Genomic DNA, 20,281 nt, shown 5'->3' on the forward strand with positions numbered 1-20,281 from the left:
CCCAATCAATCGCTCGCTAGACAGGCCTTACTCACCTTCTACCGGTATCGCCTATGCACAAAGTACAGGAGGAGTAGTAGCTAATCTTGCATGTAACGTTTCTCGTACCTAACTATCTACCTATCTAACCTCCATCCAACTAAGGTTTCTAGGCACACGACCTCAATTTGGGAACCACAGAAATTCCTGAATCCTTCCATCGCTTGGAAAGTCGATGGCCAATATTCGTATTTGCCACGCAACTATAGTAGGGATGGTTGCTAACGATGATCATCCTACCAAAGTTTTAGACTATCTATCTATTTCTAGACGGCAGGGCGGGTTAGTTAGGGTGCAATTGCCCTTCCTTCGATTTTCAACAGCACGTGTAACCATCAATTCGGCCTAGACCTAGACCTCCGCCCAACAAGCCGCTCCTGCGACCGGATGTGGCCATTTAATGCTGATGTGAAAAGGGACTTTTATTCCCCATGTACCGCTGCTGCATCGCACCAACACCAGCCATTGAATAGGTAAGTATCCCAACAGTCTCAGGGTCTTACGTCCGTGCCAATCAATCGACGGGATTTCTAGTGTCCCCTTGGCGGCGTGATACAGATGCAAGTATTCAATGTACCCTGCAGGAGCTCACCACGAGGTGTGTCGTGCGGCTGAAACAGCAAACTATTTTCCCGTAGGGCTCTGGATTCACTGTCGGTACCGATATACCTTGTCTGCCGGTTCTAAATCCAACAGGCATGGTTGCATGTGGAGGTCAACAGGCCGTTGGCCAAGGAGCATGACCTTGTTAAAGCCTCAGCCTTAAAATTGAAAGATCATGGTCATCATCCATCACGGTTGACGTGGAGATTCTCTTGGCGCTTCCTACTACCAAAGAGAAATATTTGCTCCCAGCTTGGTTACTCCAGGAGCATTTGTGCTTTTGCATGGCTATTGTCCCGGCAGCCTGTTTCCCTCGGGTCACTAAAGGCGCCACATTTTCTTAGTCAACTCTATTTTCCTATGAGTCGCAGCCTTCAATATCCTAAGTTCTCAGGGTAATGTCCCGACTAAACTAGATACCACCACGTGTTATGTCTTTAGTCAATGCCGACCGCTACTTTAAAGTGAAACAATCTGACGAGTTGTATCAATTGTTCTAGCGCTGATTCTCTTTATCAGTAGAGTGAGTACGTCTTTTGTAGGTGAGTAGGCCTTCATGTTTCCTTGTCTTGGGCCCTTGGCACGCTCAGGCATAACACCGACTTTGAAGTAATTTTCGCCCAGATACCGAGTAGCTACATCACTGCAACGGTGGCATTGGTCTGCTTCTGGTTACATGATCTTGGTACCTAAAACTTAAAGATGCGGGTTTGTCAATAACCCCAGAGTCTGTTATATTCATGGTAAATTCAAGGCTCATTTCTTATGCACAGGTTATGGGCCAAGATTTGGGAGAATTTCACTCTCGGTGACAGGTTTTGACAGTCACTCGTAGAGCGCCTAGGAGTTTTAAGCTAGATAAATGGGATGGCAGCCCGTCTGAATTTATTCACTGAGTTGGGTAAAAAACCACTTCCCGTTCTCGACATGATCGTCAGATCTATTTCCTCCTAATCGTTAACAATCCAGTTTGAATTGTTATTAAAGGCGAATTGATAATGTTTGGTCGTACACATGGATTTGAGGATTGGAGCACACACATGTCGCCTTGACACAAAGACGCTATTTGGGTCAGTCATCGAGATGGGACAGCTTCCGACTTACAGCGTGTTTGAATGCAATTATAACTCTTCCGATGCCTCCGAGTCCGGGTTTGGCTAGAACATTTCAAAATCTTTAATAATAGGTGCAAGTGATCACAGCAAACACATACGACCATACCCACTGGAATATACGGGATCCCGTCCGCTCTCCCCTAGTCAAACCAGTGAGGGCAGAACCGGTACGAAGTGCCAAGGGAGCAGGTGGGAGCCGCCTTGCGTCCTCAACTGTAGCCAATGGCCGTTCGCCGTTTCGCGCCCCGCCCCACCATCCTTTGCGCTCCGTTGTTAAATGCACCTCGCCGCCACCGATCCGTCGCCGTCGTGAGAACTGCATCCCGTTTTCGGGCCACGCGCGATCACCATGGCCGTGGCACTTTCGAATTTCTTGGGGGGAGGGCAGCTGCGTCCCGCTGCCCTCTTTTTTGAGCAGGGCGAGGACCCCTCGCCATCCCTCCCTCCCTTCCTCTGCGACAACCAATTTCTCTCCATGCCAGGTTCCTCCCCAGCGCTGGGCAACAACCACGATGGCAACGCAACGAGCAGTCGGTCTTGCTGCAAAAACGCGGCCCGTTCAGGCCTACAAAGATGCGGCATTGGATGCCAGGCGCGAGAGAGCGAGGCTCTCAAAGCGCGAGTTCAAGCCGATACCTGATCGGCCACGGGGGAGCGACAAGTATCGCCAACAACAAAAGCTGGCAATGCAATCGTGGAAAATGTCAATCTCCCTCCCCTTCCCTCTTCGATCACTTGTCGTTATACTAATGATGGAATGGTTTGCCGGGTCAGATTCTTCACGCAGGTTTACGAGACGGATCCGGACGACGCCTACCAAGCCGATCCCGACCAGATTTGGCTTGACCTATGTAACCGCGGGACCGAAGCATACAATGGAGCGATTCACTGTTGCCAGCAGTTCCTCAAGGATTACGTCAGGGCTTCTGAGCGACCGGTCGTGAGCACCGGGCCGGAAGAACGCAGGATCGAACGATCGATAAATAGGGATTTGAGTGTCAGACACTTTTGGGAGTCCCTCGTAGTTGCGGCTGACAGAACGATCCTGAGCGAAAAGAGGAGGAGTGTTACCAGCAACCCTGATAAATGGACCTTGTCAACTACACAAAGCCACAAGTCACGGGGGTCAGGGCCAGTCTGGCAGATTTCACACGTAAGTCCCATTCCCGTTTCTAGCGGTTCGCTGCTACCATGATTCCGCTCGCTCACACAAATTACGGACAGTGGATTGCCTCTGATTTGGCGAATGAGCTCGAGCTCACTAAGAAGCAAACATTCGTCAAGGTCGCAGCGACGACCGCCGATATTCTAGTTGTCTTGATGACTCTATGGACTCGTGCGAACGATATTCCCTGCGACCGCGAGACTCGAGTCGCCTTCCACGCTAGAATTCTGTTGGCATCTATGGGTGGGTTCCGCCGTGGAACTCTGGATAAACTGAAATACAGTCAAATCAAAATGCATCTCTCCCGGCCCGGAAAAAAAACCGTCGAGAATATGAGTGTCTTCGGCGACCTTACATTATACTACAACAAACAGCAGACAGACAAGATTTGTACCTCGCAGGATGACGTGTATGTTACTGTCCCCAATCCTTTGCTTCCTTTCAGCTCACTCGAGGTTTCCGACAATTAACGCACCTGTTTAGAATTGAAATAGGCCTAAAAAATACAAACGATCCACTTGTCGACCTGGTGAGAATCGTCGCTGCCCAGGCAATCAAAGACGGCGCTTTCGACCCCCCGTATCACTCTTGGGAGGATCTCGAAAAGCCTAGGGATGCCGAATATGCCGAACTACACTGGAAAAAAGAAATGTTAGACCGTGAGATCTTTGCACTGTCTCACGAAACTGAGCGTGCCCTCTGGTATCGTACACTTCTGGTGGCCGGCTACCGTGAACCCATGCGGTTGTACTCCATACGAGTAGGTGCAGGTGCTCGCCTCGACAGTATGTGTTCAGCCCCAATTGCAATGCCGATCAAAGCTAATTTGGGTTTCAGAGTCGTTTACTTCGGCGCAGCGCAACTATGTGCTCTCCAATTCCAGCAGAGTATTCGAGGAATACTACCAGCCGAGGAATTTCAATGGCGACCTTGTTCAAGTCGCATTCGGCGAGCATGCACGAGGCAACGACGAACTGTTCAAACGTATGCGGGAGGCCTCTTTTAAAAGAAACGAAAATGCCCCAATCTATGTAACCCAAGAAGATCTCGAGTCTTTCCAAAAGCGGGAGGACATCAGCGAGCTGCGTGTCGAATATGCAAGGCTTAAAGAAACTGCAAGGCTCGAAAAGCGCGCGAAGCATGAAGAGGGCAAGTCTGAAACCAAGGATAAGTCCGAGGCTGACAAGGAGGCAGCTCGTGTACTATCTCACATAAGCAAAACAATTGCAAACCTGTGCGCCAGCACACTCAAGGGGTCTAGAGCTGAGTTTTTCGAGCGAGTGGACCGCGAAGAGGGGGACAAGGGCAAATTTAAGAGGGATTTGCAAACCTTACACGTCAACCCGCAAAAGCCTCGGCACATCGCAGCAGGTAACGCTGCGGTGAAAATCGGCCAGATCTTGCGTGGAAACATTGTTCAAGGCGACACCTTTAGCAAAGCATTTCTTTACTTTCTCCAGTGTAAAAATAATGCAATTGCGCCATGCCCAAAAACCGCTTAGGAAATTTAATCGATAGAGCCAATACTAGCCCAAAAGCCGACTTGTCTTTTATGCGGAAGTTCATTTACATTGCAGAGAAACCTGATCAGACACACCAAAACTCATTGCTTTCAGCAACCTTTCGACTGTCCCGCATGCAAATGCACTATTAACTCTGCGGCTGACTGGGCCAGACACGTTGTGGATTCCCACGGCACGCAGAACGCTTCACAATTAAAGGCAAAGAAGGCTGCCAATAAGTCACATTTGTTGTCAACGATTCAACTCGATCAACTCGATAGTTCAAAACCAACCTGTTACATATGTGGCAGTTCGTTTACACGTAGGAAAAATCTAACCCGGCACAACAAAGAGGTTCATCATTACGAAGGACTTTACGACAAACCCTTTCCCTGCCCCGCATGCAAAAGTCAAAAAAAGGATCACATTATCAATAATACAATGGAATGGAACAATCATATCGAGAAAGTTTACGGCAAGCTCAACGCCCCAGGACTGCCGGAAAATAAGGACAGCTTCGCCCGGAAGCGGAAAAGAAACGAGCACAGGCTAAAGGAAGGAGATAAGGCAAATAATATCCAACAGGTCGTCGGGAAGAAGCGAAAGGTTTCAGACAAGGGCCGACTTAAGATTTACGAGGGAAAGGTGGCTTTATGCCTCTTTTGCAAAATGACAATGGAACCCGGGAGGTGCTTTTCCAATTATTTAGGGAAGAAGTATAGGGGTAGGTTTGAGTTTGAAATTTATTGCCCCAAATGTTTAGAGTCGGATGAAGAGGTTGCAATTCTCGGGCGGTATGATTGGAGTCGCCATATTTCCGAGGTTCATGGTGGCGACAACGGCGCTTTGCTTGTAAATAACCTGCGTTAAGGATGTCGGTTTCAGTGGCATTGGGGCTTTGCTTGGGCCAAGCATTACATATACTGTTATAGATCCGTTGCTTGGGGATGTTCAAACAATACGACGCGCTGTTGACTTTGCTATCAGGACCTAATTTCATGTGCAAAGTGTTTATCACATTCCCGATAAATTAATATATCCAATTCTTGAACGTTATTGCTATCAGTAATCCCCCGCCACACCCTTCTAATAACTGCATGCTGCATCCTCAACTCGTTACCATTAATGTGTGGGGTATAGCTCTCGCCCTGAAGCTGCTTGTGTTGTGGGTAACATTGCAAAGCCGACAAAGAGCGTGCACCATTGAAGGGCGATGGAATCCAATTTAGGCATGCGGGCGCTGGGGGCTGCCTGTACAGTTTTTTGAACTGTGCGTTGTAAGCTATCGCGGGGACCTTTGAACAGTAAGTCACGCCAGCCAGCCTGTAGTAGATTACGAATGAACGATGGGGCATACCCAATGGTGACCAATCGAATAGGACCGTCCTGTTAAGCAGAGGGTGAGCAGAGGGTGAGCAGAGGGTGAGCAGAGGGTGAGCAGAGGGTGAGCAGAGGGTGAGCAACCTGAGTGGGTGAGCAGAGGGTGAGCAACCTGAGTGGGTGAGCAGACGGGCAAAAGGTGCGCAGGGCATGGCAGGAGGCCCCGATTCTAGTTCCAGGTTACGAAACGCAAGGATGGTTGCGGTTAAGCCAAACTTCGGGCGGGTTCCATGTTCACGACCTCTGAGTGTTTGTAAGCGGACACATGCCTAGACATGCTTGCGTCTGTGCAGGGCGGCCGTAATTCCCGACCTGGTGAGGGGAAGTGGTGCCATTTCGAGAGCAGTAGGCCTCCCGCGTGTCATCACGTGTCTGGCTGACGTTGCCACTGGACTGGAGTTCTAAACTACCACCCTCCAAATGCACCTGACAGACTCTTATGCCAACACCACACTCCCGCATGGATGCAGCAAAAATACGAGCCATTAATTTGTTAGCCTTTCCGCGGCGCTGTAGAACGATATTGGTTTTTCTATTTTTTGAAACTCGCGGGGAATCTTGACTGGAGACACAGATAGTGGGGAGCATGATCTTTTCCATTTATTCCCGCCAACAGCCTCGACTGTTGCATACACAACACATATCCGGATGGCCACATCCCGCCTAAATAGGCAGATTACAACAACTGTATTGGCATCATGCAGTCGCAACAAAAACTACCCAATTGTTCATCTTACAGCCCCATACAGTGTCGATCTGGCTTGATTTAGCAAGCCGACTCCATCTTATCTAAATGCTGGCGTGCTTGCCTCATCGCCAACATGCATCTTTGGGGCTGGCGTGTCCAACTTGAATGACCAATGGACTGCTTTAGCACCGATTGTAGATGTTGATTCTCTATCTTCATCTTTTCGAAGCCAAGTGTCGAAGAGCAGCAAGGTTTCCTATTTAAGGGACTGACCTGTCATACACTAAGGCGCAGCTTCTGAGGGACAAGATTCTGCGGGCATATAAACCTCAAATTTGAAAACACACTCGATCTACTCCGATATACGCATTGCTCTATCATTGTCAAAATCATTAGGTCACTTGTCATCGTCATGAGTTCACCAGCTGTCCCGGCAAATCTCACTCATTATCAACAGCCCGAAACTCTTCTACACCAGCTTATTTCCTGTATCAACAAAATTTCCCAGGATAAGAGCTTTCAGCAGCTACAGATCATCCTCAAAGACCATGGGATTGTTCAAGAGAAGCTCCGCGCCACAGACAGTGCGTACAGAAAGAATTTGGAGGAGCTGGCTCAACTAACTGCGGAAAAAAAAGCCGAAAAGGAACGATTGACGAAGAAGATTTTGGAGCAGAACGCGGAGACCAACAAGGCCTTGGAGGACAAAATGACAGTCCATAGAAAACTTGAGGCACAGAAAACTATAAACGCGGACTTGGAATCAACGATTAAATCACTCGAGCAGGAGCTAAACCGAGTGGTTGCACACGGCAAGAAGCATGAGGAATCCGTTGACAAACACAAGATCATCCTTGAGAAGCAAAAGGAGCAGATAGCAGCCGCAAAACAAGAAGTCGCTACAGCAACGAACAAGTTGAAGATGGCTAGCGATCAATTAGGCGTAAAGTCCGACGCCCTGAAAGAAACCGAAAGAAAACTTGGGTTGTTTCAATCCTACACGGTGAAACTAACGCCGCTTGAACGTGAACGAGGTTATATGTACGTTTTGTTCAAATCTGTTAATTATTAAATAACCGAATTCTGACGCTTTTGAACCAGCCCTGAGATGCTTGCCTCTCTGTTTAACGATGCATCGACACTGTTCGAGGAGTTTCTGGGCATTGACCTTGACATGGACTGCCTACAGGAGTTGAGATCCTGGGAACGCGTTAGGGATCATGCAGCCACACAACATTCGTTCCCACTCCCGGCCTCAAATTCGGCCCCTGCAAAGAAAATGAGGGTCAATATGGGCTTGTCCGTCTATTCCAGGGCACTAGCTAAACATGTCTTTCGGTCAAACTACCTCTTCCCTGATGCTGAGAAAGTATTAGAAGCTTTGCATGCGAAAGACACCCTCCAAGGCACGCTTGTTCGGGCTGTGCTACTTCAAGTGTTGCCCGGTATGCAAAAGAAGCGTCAAGGTACTCTTGCCAAAATTGTCGTCGATGAAGTGTGCGAGGTTGTGGCTGGCTTGATGTCGGGCGACCTCCAAAAGAAGTTCAGAGGGCGCCTTGGGCAACTTACAATCACGCTGTGCGGCAATTGGGAGGCTGTACAAAGGGTTCACGAAAGAATTCGGCCTTCCTTTGCCTTATCGGAAGATGATTGGAAAGTATTACCGGTTTGGTCAGATTCAGCTCCAACACCCAATGGTGCCACATTGCGATCCAGAGAGGATAAGAATGGTCAGTCAGGATACGGGGATCCGAATCTGTCAACCATTTCAACGGACGATATAGCCAGGGTTGTGTGGCCAGCTTTCCTCGCTACAGACGAAGAAGGAACATCGGAACTAATCTCTTTCGGGTATGTAATATCACGTGATGACGTCCAGAAGGCCGCGAACGAGGACATGCCGAAGAGGGCCATGCGGAAAGCAACACGCGACGGCGACCCCGGAGGAGGGAGAAGGCGACGAGATTCAGCTGTTTTTGTTTCCCATGGACCTTCTGATTTGCCAAGCATTATATAGTCGTCGCAATTGGCCAGAGACAGGACAAGGTTGATGTGGGTTGGTCAACGGCGGCAAAACTGAATTGTATTTCGTTCTTTGTAATAATCCTCTTCCTACTCCAGATTGATATTTAAAACACTTTCGACGTCCGAAGTTAGAGCAAGTGAAAGTAGACGATCGATCTGTAAAATCAGCAGGTGAAACTATAAGAATTAAAACTATCACAGGATGTCTTGCCGTGGTCTGGCGTGCTTTCTTCGTGCGAAAAGTACCAAACATAACGATTGACCAGAGTGATGTATAAAAAACGCTGACACTAGCCAATCCAGCAGAGTGAATGTCCGCAACCGATTAACTGCTTTTAACGGATGTGCCTTTGAGGACATCAAATGCGGCCCTGAAACTCGCGATGTCCTGTGCGAGCCTCTCCCTCTCTATCCTCACAAGGCTGCTTTCACCAGCGATCTGCTCCAATTGAGCCTCGCCTAGACCATGCACAAACTTGGAGTTGAAAACGTTCAACGGGCCACTTTCGGCGTAAAGCAAATCGTGGTGTACGACGTGCAAGGATATGTTGTCAATAAAGCGCTTCATGGAAACCTTGTAGTAGCTTTCGAGGACGTCGTGAATATATTCCTGCATATTTTCGGCATTGCTCTGATTGTAAGTTGCTATGCTTTGGAGTTGGTCCTCGGTAAGCGTGTGGGCGATTTTTTCCGAATGCCATTCTTCCAAAGTTTCGGATGCCACGCCGGCGACTTTTCTGATATTGGAGACAAGCCGGCTTCCTTGGTTCTTTGATAGGTTGTCGTTGAAGTAGTCATTCAACGTCCATGGGGGGCACCCACGCTCCATTTTCAGCAGGAGCTTTGCGTGCTCTTCAGCACTAGCAAAGGAAATACCAACGTGATCACGAATGATCATTTCACACAGCTCTTCTTCGACTTGGGAGTCCGGGCAGACCGCCCCGATGGCACCTTTGAGAAAGCTTTCAACCAGACGGCTGGCAATCCAAATATACATTTTCGTTAGTGCTTGCCAATTTTTGGACTGCTCCATGAATACAGTTGCAAGTAGCGATCCATTGAACTGGCCAGGTGAGCAGTGTTAGCTTAGGGTCGACTATTTGTAGGACAGGGACAGGTAGGTGTTGGCTTGCCGTGCCTAGTTCAGCACTCCGGCTGTTGGTGTAAACTTTGCGGATATACTCCATGATGCTTTCGTCACTTTCGAATGAGTTTTCCACTGCACCGAAGGCGCTATTTAGAGGATTGCAGTCGTTTGATGCAGAGAGTTCATTGACGATCGGAAACACCTTTGATAATTCGATAGAAGGATTGATTGGATTGTTGCTCTCAGACGTGAGACGCCCAGGCTCATCGACCAGGACTTTCTTTCCCTTTTTCTTTGGTAACACAATCGGCCCACAATTCTTCTTATTGGTGAATGCTCGAGTGTGGCCGTATGCACGTATCCCAGCTGAAAACTGCTCGTCGAGCTCCACGATGCGAGTGATGAGCCTGTGAGACTCCTTGCTAAAAAATTCGACATGCTGTGTGTAGTTGCCATTCAGTGCGTCACGAGTGATGGACTGAAATTGGTCGCACAAGCTACCTAGATAGGCTCGCTGTGAGTTGGAATCAGATCTCGGGGGCCCCATGGCACGCTCCTTATCTGACAGCGTCCGCAGCTCTTCTTCGACTTCGGACCTAAGCTTTTTAAATTCGCTTTTGACCAGATCGGCCAGAAGGGCGCGAACTTGGGCTTTGAGCGCTTCGGTCCCCGTTTTGCCGGTCCGCTTCAAGTCCGACCATGGCTCCGCAGAGAAGAAAGCTCTTTCTTGTTTTTGGCCCTCCTCCAATGTTATGCCGGCGTCGTCTGGGCCACGGTTTTTGACGATGTAGTAGCCCAATGTCAATTCACCTCTTTTACCTTTGACGTGATCAATTGCAATCTGCTTTATGGTAGTTTCGATCGCAAGGTCTGGCTTGGTCAAAACGGCCATGGTCCTCTTCATATTAGGGTCAACCTGCTTGGCTAGCCTCAAGATCTCCTGGGTCGCTGGGTCGACATTGGCTGGAACTATGGCAAGGATACTGGCATGTCACGTCGTTTCAGTCTGTATCAGCGAGCGCATGGCTGGATTGCAAGAAGATATGTGGCTGGTGACATACATGGTTCTGAAATCTTTCATATAGGTCATTACCATGTTCCTAACCAGGATAATGTCGTTTTCAGTAGTTAGGCCTGCCCAGAATGCCGGGTAGTCAGAAGGATTTCGCTCAGGCTTAGGCTTTTGGGATAGATGACTACGACGGGTGGACTCACCAAGCGTTTCTGTGCGGAATATGCCAGGCACGTCGATTACGGTAAAGTGCTCTTGCTAAGTACCATTAGCATGTTGCAACTGCATAAAAGTCGCGCAACAGTGATGGAAAACTTACATTGGGACTAGAGATTTCGACCTTCAGCAGATGTTGGCTGAAAGCATTCCCAGGATTGAGCTCGACCGGACCACGCCGACCTGAGCTAATACCAAGCTCTTGATTGACGTCTCTGAAAACTTCGCCGAGCTTCACGTTATCCATCTCCACCGATGTGTTCCAAGTGCGAGAAAAGCGCTTGAGCCTGGCAACCTCATCCTGGTTTGTATCCTCGTGGGGGACGATGGTCACAGTGACAGACTCAAAATCTTCACGGCGGCAGGTAATTTGAGTTGCGTAGCGAGTGCATAACTCTGCATCCCGTGGGAATGCGAAGCCAGTGATGCCCTCGAGGACAGAGCTTTTGCCGGAGCTTTGGTCACCGACGACGACAAGCTATATACGAGCCAAGACCATCGTCAGAAATCATGAACACAGCAGCGAATTTGTATAGTACAATTAGGCGGAATAGGAGTTATACCTGTGGAAGGGAAATCCGGCTGCCGATGAGTTCGCGCAGTTTATCGACCTTGTCCAATGTGGCCGAATTCCCACGCTCGCCGAGTCCGCCATTAACGCCATTGACAAAGCCAGAATTCATATTGCAAAAAGGAATAAAATATAGCTGCTCAGGCTGGATATTAGGAAAACTATGGTCTTCCAGGCTTTGAAGGGGTAAGACGAGAGAAAATTGCCCAGATTTATAAGTTTAGCGGAAGCTGGAAGCTTATAGGAATTTGGCGCATGCGAACACCTCTCAGACACTTTTTGGCTAGATTGCCTGCACTATAGAGCGTCAAGGCACCGTTCCAGCAGGGTCTATCGACATGGTCTTTACCGAGATCAGCAACATCATCCCATAGGGTACTTTTCTCCTTCTCGGGTTACTCTCCATGTATCAAAGTTGGTTCGTTGGATGATTTACTCTGAAGGCCAATGCAGATGGGCCACGCAGCTGCTTATCTCAATCACGCAGACAAAACTGTTTGTTTGGGCTTAAAAATATCTGAAAATTTTGAACGCATTGGAAATTTCTCAATCCACGTTACTAGAGCCTTATTGGGACCTGTCCGTTAAAGTCAAGCCCAGAAAAGCCATCTCCTCTTAACGCGGTCAAGGCGGTGGGTGACACCAATGTTGGTTTGGTAACTGAGTGACCTCATCCCTGCGTCCCTGTCCAAATTGCGGCACTAGCCAATACCAAGCGTGGCAGCCAAGCCCAGGTATAGTGAGGCATTTCAAGATACCTACCACGAGACCAAGTGAAAGCTCCTTACTTTATTCCTATATGTGCTCTACCAACTGGACTGTTCGTGAGGAGCTCCAAGTACCTACCGTGTCTAAGTGCGCTTTTCTGTCCCTGTCTCTATCTCTTTTCTTTTTTGGGTCTTCCTTCATCTCGAGCGCGACAAACATAATCGCAAACTATGGGAAAATCTGCCATTATTGCTTTGGCCCATCTAGCCGGATCACTCCATGACTCCCTTTCGGTTGTCAAAGTCTTACGTGTTTATCTTGTTCTCGTTCTGAGTTCTTCTTTTCGCCATCCCTTTTCCACTACTTAAAATCCCTATTCTACCTAGTTGTATACCTATCATTTTTCCACGCCATTTTGATCCTTTTGGAGATCATGGCGTTCAATATTTACATCCTCCCTCGCATGTCTGAAACAGTCCTTGGGGATGATGTCTTCGCTCGACCATCGAGCAAGCCCTTCGTCCATACGTCTGCGGGTTTGAATATGTGTATATATAACCCGATTTCCATTCCATGTAGCCTGGTAGATTGACTCCTGTCATCGCATCCTCCAAATTCGATTCCTTGCTATCTTTCAGAGCAATGCATATATGCGGAGTATTTTTGGCGTGTTTCGGGAAAAAGAAGCCGCGAGGCCAGTTTGTCATTGGTTTGCCTGTTCTTTTCGTCGTTCCAACGCACTTTGATCCCTCCTATTCATGTCTACTAACGAAAGCCTGGATACAGTCTGCTCCGGTCGACGCCCACAAACCGCAATTTCGCATCCCGGGCTTAAGCGAGGACGAGTTAGTGACCCCCTGTCCCTCAATATTATTACAGATGTTGACGAAGCATCACCTGCCTTATATAGCTTGCGTTCGCTTCGAGATGTCGCCCACAAACGTCACCTCGCCACTCAGCATTTGCGATTTGAAATAGCAAGGGTGGCGAGGCAGTCTTTGGAGGGTCAGAAATAGCTTAGATTTACACTTGATGGTTTTCAACCTTTCTTGGATTTGGTATCAGTTCGGCGGGTTGCTGAGCGATGCGTTCTGCCTCGGCTTTAGTTATTCAGGCATTAGCGGTCAAGGCACGGCTGTTAGGTGGTTAGGGTTTGGTGTTAGTGTTCGGGGACTCGGGTTATTTATTCGGAATGTGAACCAAAAAAATGTCGCAATACGTAGATTTGAGATATTGGCACTAGATGGGTTGAGAATGGGTGCTGAGCATTGAACAATGGGTGATCGAGAACGTAAACCTATAAATATTCGTAATTTCAACTTTATTCAAGCTATAAAGGTATTGTCCTTTCAATAGAAAGAGCTGTATCAAAGTTGCACACGATGAATTCTGTGCTGTAATCTGCTGGACACTACTATCATAATCCTAGATATGGAGAACACGATGTCCCGCCATCGCACACACCAAACTCGAGACCAGGCTCCTGAAGAGGCACAAGGCCCGGATCGCTACTTCGATCCAGCGCAGCATAATGGGAGATGGCGTGTTGGACTTCCCTCCCAAATCAGCCGAAGGCCAAGTTTTGGAATCCAGAGATGAGATCATCGCGTTTTCCCTGCCGACAATGACCTTGAATACATCCTTCGCAAAGTTCGTCCATATGTGGGGGACCACTTTTCGCTTGACAGGGTGGCATTTCCTGCCGAACACCTGCCCATTTTTTGAGTCGATAAGATACTCTCTCGACATAGCGGGCTTCGTCGAGCTTCATGATTCCGAGGCTGTTGCATTTTTTGCAATGCTGGTTGTAGACGATGGCATTGTACCGATTATCATCAAATGCCATTCTTCGAATCGCCACCAGGCCACTGCCCCAGACTTTGAAGCATGCCCGATTGGAACATCTGAACTGGCCAGATACGTTTGTGTCGTAATCATTGGTGCATTGACCGTCCTGCTGTGCGTTGTTTTCCCAAGCTGGACATATGTCCTTGCCGACAGCATCGACGATTTGAGGATGAAGCAACGGAAACATCAGTGACGTTGTGACTCTTTTCTGTTGTCGGCGACCGGTTCTTTTCTTCATATTTGGTAATTGATTGACGGGTACTGAGGCAATTGATACCTCAGCAAGAGATTGATATTGAGCGATCTCATCAAGATGAAAGCGGAGATACCCGCAGGCAACAATATCTCCAGATAGCCGTCTTTTTAGTCAAGGAAGCGGTGGAACGGCTTGGAGTTTAGGGAAAGAAATGCAAATATCAAATTGAGTTTGGAGGGATGCACTCCCATTTGTACTAGAGCCTAAATACTGTGATCTTCAGCTAATTTGGTTCGCAGCGGATTGGTTAACATCTATTTGTAAGTGATATAGGTTTGTAAATTATGAAAGTTACAACTTGCAGCATTCAAGCATGGTTGTACAATCTCGTCATCGATTTAATATACAGACAATCCTCTGCGAATAAAAAACCGGGAAGAGCAGGTGGTGCAACTTGTACAGTCCATTGATCCAAAGTAATCCATTATCGAGGGACATTGTGCAGGCCACTGCATGCATCACGGGTTCGTACTATGCGTTGATTCCTTGTCGGCTTGGTATTCGTCCGGATGCTTGGCACAATGCGTGAGTTTGCTGCAGCAAAAGAGATTTTTGTCACATCACAAACATGTAATTTGCCGCCCTCCCAAGAATATAAGGGGTGCTGGTCAGGGGGCGGATTTGGGAGGGTGACTTGCTCATCATTGTTTCTGGGCACCAAGGGACAGCCTGTCTACCTTCTTCTTTTAAATTATGTTGAAGCTGACGGAGCAAATGATCCGAACAAGAGCGGTGACTGTCAGTCGTTGCCTGATGAGTTTGCTGTGATAGTTTTGACTCCTAAATTCTGGGAGAATGTGCGCATGGCTGCTTGAGGGTGACCAGAAAGACGTGGCTTAGCCACCACAAACCATACGGTTCAAAATACAAAAATAACCATGTAATCGCTTCAAAATCCCGTCGGCAAGACCAGGCTTAACACTCCAAGAAGCACTAAATGAAGAATGTGGTCAGCAATGCACAGACGATAAGAACACGGAACTGGGAGCTGTTTTTGCGGAGATGCAAGCACGCGGAAAGGGCCTGGTCGACTGCATAACCGGTTGCAAGGCATTAGCCCATATGTGGCAGGAACTGGGACCTGTGACTGGATTCTAAAGCGCGATGCCTATCGAAGCTGAAAGTCCCCAAGCCTGTCGACAAACACAACGAAACTTCTATGGATCAGCGAACCTGCGGGTTACGGAAAAACAATTCTGACAGCTAGCATCATCCAGCACCTCGAGAAGAAAAACACGTCACCGGTAGCTTCCTTCTTATTTTCCGCAGATTCGGGGAACAGAGCCGATCCTTTCATCATCGCCAGATCGTGGGTATCTCAGTTTATATCACAAAGCAGAGATGCGTTCGAACTGGCCTGCGACAAGCAAAATATTCAGTGCAGGAAAACGGCCTCGACAACCGAAGTTATCCAGCTACTCAGAGAAATACTGCAGAAACTTCCACAGTGCATTTGCGTGGTTGACGGTCTGGACAAGTGCAAATCGATAGGGAGCTGGTCGGCATTACAAAACAGATCCCTGTCTTCTTTCATTCGTGCGATCACCCATGCGGCTAGTAAAACTGCTTCACGAATCCTTCTGGTCAGCCGCGAGGACCAAGATATTCGCAACGAAATATCTGATTTTACCTCTCGACCCGTTGGGATAGAGTTCAGTGAATACAAGATCAGTCCCCCAGACGTGCAGCCCGACGCCACTTTAGTGTCGCAAAGCATCGTAAACCGGAAGCTGAGCAATAAGGAACAGCCTGTAAGAGACAAAATCGTCCAAAGGATGGTGGATCGATCTGGCTCGATGTTACTACATATTCGATTGATGGAAACTGATTTGCGCGGTGGGAAGAACCAAAAGCAATTGGAACACATTGTCGATCAAGCTCCAGTCGAGCTCAATGGCTTATATGATAGGAGCTGGGAAAGAATCATGGGAAGACAGAGGCAGACAGAAGCTAAGCTCTTGCAATACTCAGATAGGTGACCTTTTCGCAAGCCCGATCACGATATCAGAAATCACGGAAGCACTGTTGGCAATAAACGAGGATAGCGGAAGCACATTCGAAGAGGAGTTGCTAGACGATATTGATGAGAGTTTCGTTAAAACCGAGATCATCGAACTGTGCTATTCACTTGTTGAATTGCGCGCCACAGCTTCGATAGGAAGCATAGGTTCACGGACCCTGCACTTAACGCACTTCACCGTCCGGGAATATTTACTCCAACGCGATCCCACATCTGGAGCAAAGCTACAAACGAACGGAAGCATGCAACCTCTTAACATTTCGCTGCAAAACAACATTCTAGCCTGCGATATCTGAGGTTTCCATTCATTTGGGACGAGGCAGGGGAAAAGTGTAAGGGAAATGTAATGTCAGGGAACTTCCGAGAATACGCTGCGAGCTTCTGGTATCAGCATGTGAAAAGCGACGCTCCTCTTTACGACAAGGTGCTGGAGCAAATGAAAACATTTTTTGCCCTATGGATGCCAGCTGGGAAAGGTGGAGACAGCATAGCCGGATGATCCACTACGAAAGTGAAGTCATTATGTCCAGCTGCGTGTTCTACGCTGCATACCTGGGATTTTCAGATTTGATTCACCACTGGATTGAAAAGGATGGAGTAGACGTGAACCACGCTGGTAGTTCGCGACGTACTGCAACATTGGTGGCAGCTTCACGAGGCTATCTGAGTTTGATGGAATACCTGGTTAGCAAAAGGGCAGATGTGAACATTTCCAGCAATGAGGGATGGACGCCATTGTATGCTGCCTCATACAAAGGCCATCTCGAGGTTGTCAAACTTCTTCTCGAAAAAGGGGCGGATTGTGCGGTGGAGAATAATGACGGATGGGCGCCGCTGAACGTTGCCTCAAGTAACGGCCACTTCGAGATTGTTAAACTTCTTCTCGAGAAAGGGGCGGATTGGGCGGCCGCCGACAACGGCAGACGGGCGCCGTTATATAATGCTTCAAAAAACGGCCACCTCGACGTCGTTAAACTTCTTCTCAGACACGGAGCTGATTTAACGATGGCAAACAATCACAGACGGACGCCAATATTCGCTGCTTCAAGCAACGGCCACCTCGAGGTTGTGAAACTCTCGAAAAAGGGCCGATTGCAGATGTTTAGGTAACAACGGATTCCTTCTCCACATTTTGCGCCAAATGTCGCATAATCTGCAAAATCCAGTTTTCAATTGCTTCGTTGACTATTGCTTACGTTTAGGCTGAAAGATAATCCGTTACGCAGACCTATATTTTACGCCACTATGTGTAGAAACATACAACTATTCAGTTGGCTTGCCTATTGGACATTTGGCCTCAATGCTCTTGGCAAATACGGTTTAATACACCTGTCAGTTGAAGTTCGTTTCGGTCAGTAAACATCGTTGAGCATCTACTTCAGCCGCCGGACATCGAGATCAATGCAGCGGACCAATTTTCTTGGACTCTAATTTGGTAGTTGCGAGAGCAAGGCTAGTGATAGACTCTGAAAATGACTTGATAGCAACCTGCTCTTGCTGAAAGTGAACCCCCCTCCATCTTTGGCCTTGGAATACTCGTGTTCGTAGTGACCGTTGGAAGCAGCCTTACAGATCTCATGACAATCCATGCTCAATTGCGCTAGGCATTGTCGACACTTCGCAGCCGTGGATCTAGAGTTTCTGAGAGGATCATTATCACGCTTGGATGATTCTAAAGCCACGTAGAGTCGCTCCTGGGGAACTGGATCCCATCGACATTACCGACGAGGCTTTTGGCAAATCCGATGGGGGCCCAAAGAGAATGTCAAAAGCCGAGGCTTACAGCTGGGTTAAGGGAGTAGTTTTACGCTCACGGTGAGCGGAGCTATTTGGCAGCTTCAATCCTCACATCATCGCAGAGCTTTTCTGGGAGCAATCACCGCCGTGGGCTGAGCTGGCCAATGCTCACGTCGATCTGATCTGTGATATTTGTGAGAGTTTTTGTTTCACAAAGCTTCTCGAGAAGAAAGGCGCGAAGGATGTTACGTCTCGCGTCTGGTTAGTTCCGCGCTACCAAGTGTTTCTGATTGTTTTGTTACTAATAGCAGAGGAAAGGTCTTCCATCGTCAAGAACCGCCTCCAGCAGCGCAAAGCGGCAGCGCACGAGGAATTCAGGAGGCTCCTTGAAGACCTTAATGGGTTTCCTATCAATTAAAATCATTACTATATTGACAATTTCCACAAAAACCGCCAAGGGTCGCTCAAATTCCACCTCAAAGCCGGCAAACCTGGTTATTTTGAGCACCATGCAAGTATGTATTGCAGTCGAGGATTACATTATGAAAAGTTTGATGTAGACACGGTAGCTGGGGATGGTATCCACAATTTGCACCAAAGCCAATGCCGACATGGAAGAGTTCAGCTGCGAAGAGGCATTAGAATGTTTGTTGGCCACTTACAAGGTAAACACGCTCCATGTCATCGAAAACGTCACAGAAGTTATTCTAATTTATTTTTATAACCAGGTTCAACAGAAACTTTTTGTTGCAAATGTTACCACACAGGTGATCGAACGCCAAATTCTTCGCGGCCTCGACCATGTTTTCTCTCCCCCAGTCGTTGCGGGAATGAGTGATGTCGAGGTCATGTATGTTGCTCTCGAGGGCTCTACAGTACAAAATTAGCGAAGGTTTCTATTGGACCGTATTTCTAAGCTTGAAGAGGGCCGCGGCATCTTTCGCGCCACAGTGGGAACAATTATAGTCTCGTAGGCAGTTAGAAAGATTCTATTAAACACATTATCGGCCTTGTAAAAAGTTAATCAAGGACCTGGAGGACCAGTGTTTGTGGACCAACTTCATCTTAGTTTCTGGCTACCTAATCCTGTTTCGTTTCGGGTACGAATTTTGCCAAGCTGGTATAGCAACACGACAACACGACTCCAAGCGCCCAGATATCCCAGGTCGCTCACACAAGTATGTGCGGAGAAACTCGGGTGGGAGGTACCTAGGCATCCCACAGGCCAGTGTGTTCTCCAAAGTACTCAAAACAAATTTATACGGCTTCCCAGTTTCTCTTTCTCTTGTTTGTACTAAGGCGCATTTCAGCCACAGACTTTCACTGAAAATGGACTTTCTGATGCAAGGTCTTGGAGCTTTTGTCCTGAGATTATCGGTCCCAGTCGCTGAAGAGGCCGGCTGGAAAAGAGTCCCTCGAACAAAACTGCAATATCTCTGCTTACTGCCTGCAGACGGAGACAAAAAGATGTCCAGGATCCGGCGTCGACGCACATGTCCTCTAATCTCAACTGCTCTAATAATTGATGATGTATGATGAAATCCAAAAGGTCATCTTCTGAAATGCAAAAGCTATTTAGCTTCAGCCACTTCAGCGCACCCCAACGCAAGTGTGAAATCCGTATGCTTTTAATCCAGTGGTGAGATGACTGGATAGAGAGACGCTCGAGATTTGGAAATTGTGTTAGAAAGTGCAGGGCGAATTTGTCTGGTAGTTGAAGGGCATTGATGGAAAGGTGTGTAATGCAGGTGAGATCTTTTTCGATTTGGATGTGACGAGTATCCAGGACGCCCGTAATTATGAGCTTCCTGGCTTTGGACGAGTCTTCGATTGCGCGGAGAACTGTTGTAAAGCTGTTTCCAACGGTATATAACGGAAAAAGGGCTTTCGCATGTGTTTGCGGATACCTCTTGATATATTCGTGCGACAGTTCGATGGATTGCAATGACGGTAAATAAAAAAGAAGGTTCCGCAAATATAATTCTGGGTTCAAACAGCGACCCTTCCATACTCCATTGTATAGAACAAGCTCTTTTGTTTGACTGAGCGACCCGTATGGAGATTGCGCAATGTTTCGAATCGATTTGGGGCAAAAGTTGCTGATAAAGATTTTTTGGGTCAAATATGGAAACCCCACGTAAGCGAGCCGACTGTGGACGAACCGACAGTTTTTTATGTCTCGAACGGGCAGAAACACCAAAATTGCACCCAGAAGCTCAGGCGGTAGAAAAATAAACATGATTAAGTCGGGCTTGGTTTGAGGATTTAGGTATGGACAATGAAGATTAAGTCTATATGTTTATAGTTGA

General features: G+C 47.8%; 8 protein-coding genes across 8 annotated transcripts; 5 read left to right on the forward strand and 3 right to left on the reverse strand.

The window, feature by feature from the left end:
* The first annotated feature begins 398 nt into the window (after nucleotides 1-398).
* Nucleotides 399-893, forward strand: PgNI_01043 (uncharacterized protein). Its single transcript, XM_031121120.1, has 2 exons — nucleotides 399-512; nucleotides 678-893. Exons 1-2 carry the CDS (start codon nucleotides 427-429, stop codon nucleotides 724-726), a joined length of 135 nt encoding a protein of 44 aa, XP_030986380.1. The 5' UTR covers nucleotides 399-426; the 3' UTR covers nucleotides 727-893.
* An 870-nt stretch (nucleotides 894-1,763) lies between these two features.
* PgNI_01044 (uncharacterized protein) lies at nucleotides 1,764-2,079 on the reverse strand (the record flags this gene model as incomplete). Its single annotated transcript, XM_031121121.1, has 2 exons — nucleotides 1,764-1,799; nucleotides 1,864-2,079. The coding sequence occupies 2 exons, from the start codon at nucleotides 2,077-2,079 to the stop codon at nucleotides 1,764-1,766; spliced, it is 252 nt and encodes an 83-aa protein (XP_030986322.1).
* Nucleotides 2,080-2,106: 27 nt separating this feature from the next.
* On the forward strand, nucleotides 2,107-5,294 carry PgNI_01045 (uncharacterized protein; the record flags this gene model as incomplete). Its single annotated transcript, XM_031121122.1, has 7 exons — nucleotides 2,107-2,239; nucleotides 2,289-2,451; nucleotides 2,532-2,910; nucleotides 2,982-3,331; nucleotides 3,406-3,707; nucleotides 3,760-4,383; nucleotides 4,453-5,294. 7 exons carry the CDS (start codon nucleotides 2,107-2,109, stop codon nucleotides 5,292-5,294), a joined length of 2,793 nt encoding a protein of 930 aa, XP_030986323.1.
* Nucleotides 5,295-13,675: 8,381 nt separating this feature from the next.
* Nucleotides 13,676-14,146, reverse strand: PgNI_01046 (uncharacterized protein; the record flags this gene model as incomplete). Its single annotated transcript, XM_031121123.1, has 1 exon — nucleotides 13,676-14,146. One exon carries the CDS (start codon nucleotides 14,144-14,146, stop codon nucleotides 13,676-13,678), a length of 471 nt encoding a protein of 156 aa, XP_030986374.1.
* Nucleotides 14,147-15,420: 1,274 nt separating this feature from the next.
* PgNI_01047 (uncharacterized protein) lies at nucleotides 15,421-16,531 on the forward strand (the record flags this gene model as incomplete). The annotated part of the gene is given in 2 exon segments (XM_031121124.1): nucleotides 15,421-16,190; nucleotides 16,207-16,531. Coding segments are annotated over 2 exon segments (1,095 nt in total), but the record flags the coding sequence as incomplete, so codon positions are not given.
* Nucleotides 16,532-16,757: 226 nt separating this feature from the next.
* PgNI_01048 (uncharacterized protein) lies at nucleotides 16,758-17,345 on the forward strand (the record flags this gene model as incomplete). Its single annotated transcript, XM_031121125.1, has 1 exon — nucleotides 16,758-17,345. The coding sequence occupies one exon, from the start codon at nucleotides 16,758-16,760 to the stop codon at nucleotides 17,343-17,345; it is 588 nt and encodes a 195-aa protein (XP_030986329.1).
* Nucleotides 17,346-17,901: 556 nt separating this feature from the next.
* PgNI_01049 (uncharacterized protein) lies at nucleotides 17,902-18,390 on the forward strand (the record flags this gene model as incomplete). Its single annotated transcript, XM_031121126.1, has 2 exons — nucleotides 17,902-18,050; nucleotides 18,072-18,390. 2 exons carry the CDS (start codon nucleotides 17,902-17,904, stop codon nucleotides 18,388-18,390), a joined length of 468 nt encoding a protein of 155 aa, XP_030986330.1.
* Nucleotides 18,391-19,278: 888 nt separating this feature from the next.
* PgNI_01050 (uncharacterized protein) lies at nucleotides 19,279-20,211 on the reverse strand (the record flags this gene model as incomplete). Its single annotated transcript, XM_031121127.1, has 1 exon — nucleotides 19,279-20,211. One exon carries the CDS (start codon nucleotides 20,209-20,211, stop codon nucleotides 19,279-19,281), a length of 933 nt encoding a protein of 310 aa, XP_030987742.1.
* Between the last annotated feature and the right edge of the window lie 70 nt (nucleotides 20,212-20,281).

This window comes from Pyricularia grisea (assembly GCF_004355905.1).
Source record: "Pyricularia grisea strain NI907 chromosome Unknown Pyricularia_grisea_NI907_Scaffold_1, whole genome shotgun sequence".
Lineage (NCBI taxonomy): Eukaryota > Fungi > Ascomycota > Sordariomycetes > Magnaporthales > Pyriculariaceae > Pyricularia > Pyricularia grisea.

Excerpts from the sequence above, each read along its gene's own strand:
- PgNI_01043 (XM_031121120.1), top strand. The coding sequence starts at position 427 with ATGTGGCCATTTAATGCTGATGTGAAAAGGGACTTTTATTCCCCATGT. Across the intron at positions 513-677 it reads CAACACCAGCCATTGAATAG|GGCTCTGGATTCACTGTCGG; the intron begins GTAAGTATCCCA and ends ATTTTCCCGTAG.